Source organism: Labrus mixtus, chromosome 16 (genome assembly GCF_963584025.1).
Source record: "Labrus mixtus chromosome 16, fLabMix1.1, whole genome shotgun sequence".
NCBI lineage: Eukaryota > Metazoa > Chordata > Actinopteri > Labriformes > Labridae > Labrus > Labrus mixtus.
In genome coordinates, this window is record NC_083627.1 from 2,012,826 (window position 1) to 2,015,325 (window position 2,500).

Consider the following 2,500-nt stretch of genomic DNA (forward strand, 5'->3'; position numbering starts at 1 on the left):
TACGGTAAGCAGTGAGGCCCAAACACACACACATCAGGGTCCATCCTGTGACCTTTGATCTGAATCCAGCAGCGACCTCAGGAGGCGCGCTCCTGCAGAAGCTCCGGGGAGGACGACGGATGACGTGCAGCTAAACATCTGTCTTAAAATTGAGTTTTCTTCTTCTGCATTCTATTATTGTTTTGTATGACATTATAAAAAAGACAAGAAAGAATGATGATGTAAGAAATGAACTATGTTTGGATAAATGAACTATGTTTGGATAAATGAACTATGTTTGGATAAATGAACTATGTTTGGATAAATGAACTATGTTTGGATAAATGAACTATGTTTGGATAAATGAACTATGTTTGGATAAATGAACTATGTTTGGATAAATGAACTGTGTCTGGATAAATGAACTATGTTTGGATAAATGAACTATGTTTGGATAAATGAACTATGTTTGGATAAATGAACTATGTTTGGATTGCCCAATAAACACAAAGTTGCAAAAAAGAGGACCAATCAGAGCACAGATCAAACATGCATGTAGAGAGAGAGGATCATTAAAAAATACCTGAAATATCATAAAACATGTCAGACTGAGGAGAGTCTGTAAGGTCAGACTCAAGGTCATTGTGTGGACGAAGAGACGAAAGTCGGTTATAAAAATCATAATATTCTGTACTGGTAGCTCTCTATCATCAGCTAGCAGAGCGTTTCCTCTTCCATGGCCCCGAAATACTTTGGAGGAATCGTCTCCGGCCTCCGTGACTCACACTGGTTGTGCCCTCTGTGTGCCAAAGCTTGGCGTGGATAATTGTTCTAATTTTAGCATGCTGCGTGTGAGTGTGTGTGTGTGTGTGTGTGTGTGTGTGTGTGTGTGTGTGTGTGTGTGTGTGTGTGTGTGTGTGTGTGTGTGTGTGTGTGTGTGTGTGTGTGTGTGTTGTGTGTGTGTGTGTGTGAGTGTGTGTGTGTGTGTGTGTGTGTGTGTGTGTGTGTGTGTGTGTGTGTGTGTGTGTGTGTGTGTGTGTGTGTGTGTGTGTGTGCTGGGAGTGTGAGAGAGAGGGGTACTGGACAGCGTTGTCATCTTCCCCCAGCGAGCATGTTGAAGGCTGCGTCATTTTGACATACTGTTATCTTCTCTCTCTCTCCCCCCCTCTCTCTCCATTTCTTTATCCCCTCGCTCGCCCTCCTCTATCTGTGATGGTTGTGACAAAGTGATTGTGTATGCTGGGATGATATTTTTCTTACATTTCTATCTGGATACCTGTAGCGACTGAGCCGCCTGTGATAATGAGATTATCTTAAAGCCATCTCTCTCTCTCTGCTTGTGTCTTTGTCTCTGCAGCAGGCGACGCCGTGCCGGTGCAGAAAGATGGGGATCAGGTAAAACGCTTTTTTTTTTAAAGCCTCAACATTTCTGAACACCTCAATCTATTTTCCCATTTTTTCCCGAAAGCCTCTGAGACTGAATAGAAAAGAGAGCTGCTGTCCTCAGCTCTCCTCTTCCATGTGTGAGTCGTTTCTTGTCTCTTTAAATCTTTCAGACGTGAGAAAAAGAAGAAGAGCTGTTACTCACCTTAAAGTGGCCTCCTGCTGTTAGATAGAGAGGCCGCGGCCTCACCACAGGTCACCCAGGTGTACAGCCTGCAGAGGAGGGGGAGAAAATAACCAGGTGTCTCTTAGGTGGTGTGTTTTTTATTTCTCAGTATGTGTGCAGAGTCGAGCTTCAGCATCCGAGTGTGTCTGTGAGGTTTACAGCAGAAAGTCACAAAGTATCAAAACGGCAGGTTTACTTAAAAACAAATCTAATATAAGACCGAAACTAAATCTGTTCATGTTGAAGATACTCTTTTAAAACAATACGATCTGTGTTTATAATCATACTGTTGAAAAGAACAGAAGATCTCACTTCATTTTTAAACCTGCAAACAAGAGAGAGAGCAGCTGTTCTCCATTTTAATTAACAGGTCAGTGGGGCACCGGTAGCCTAGTGGTTAATGCACACACCTCATGTACGGAAGACTGTAGTCCTCTGGGCGGGTGGCCCGGGTTCAGGTTCGGGTCAAACCTGTGGCTCCTTTATCGCACGTCCCTCCCCGCTCTCTCTCTCTGATTTCTGACTCCATCCGCTGTCCTGTCTGTAAATAAAACCCCAATGATTGGTCAAAGTTTTTACAGGCTTACAACTGCTATGATGGATTTTTCAGAGAACATGAGTTATTCATGTCTGTCAGGACCTAAAGACAATTTCAACCAAAATCTTAAAAAGTGGATCTGGAGAAAATGACCGACCCTGCCTTTAAAACATCCCTGTGTGGGGCGCTGGTGGTACAGTGGTTAGTGCGCCCGCCTCATGTATGGAGGCTGTCGTCCTCCAAGCGGGCGGCCCAGGTTCAAATCCAGCCTGTGGCTCCTTTCCTGCATGTCATTCCCCCCTCTCTCTCTCTCTCCCTGATTTCTGACTCTATCCTCTGTCCTGTCTCTCAATTAAAGGCACAAAAAGTCCCCA

At 44.2% G+C, this 2,500-nt stretch overlaps 1 protein-coding gene across 10 annotated transcripts in view; it reads left to right on the forward strand.

The window, feature by feature from the left end:
* Positions 1-2,500, forward strand: part of LOC132991075 (uncharacterized) — a 54,811-nt gene that overhangs the window by 26,223 nt on the left and 26,088 nt on the right. For all 10 annotated transcript variants that reach the window (XR_009676137.1, XM_061059672.1, XM_061059673.1 and 7 more), the window contains exon 2: positions 1,337-1,374. Coding sequence is in view for 9 of the 10 variants with exons in the window: in XM_061059672.1 (XP_060915655.1) it covers positions 1,337-1,374 (38 nt within the window). In the remaining variant the exon portion in view is untranslated. The remainder of the gene's footprint in view (positions 1-1,336; positions 1,375-2,500) is intronic.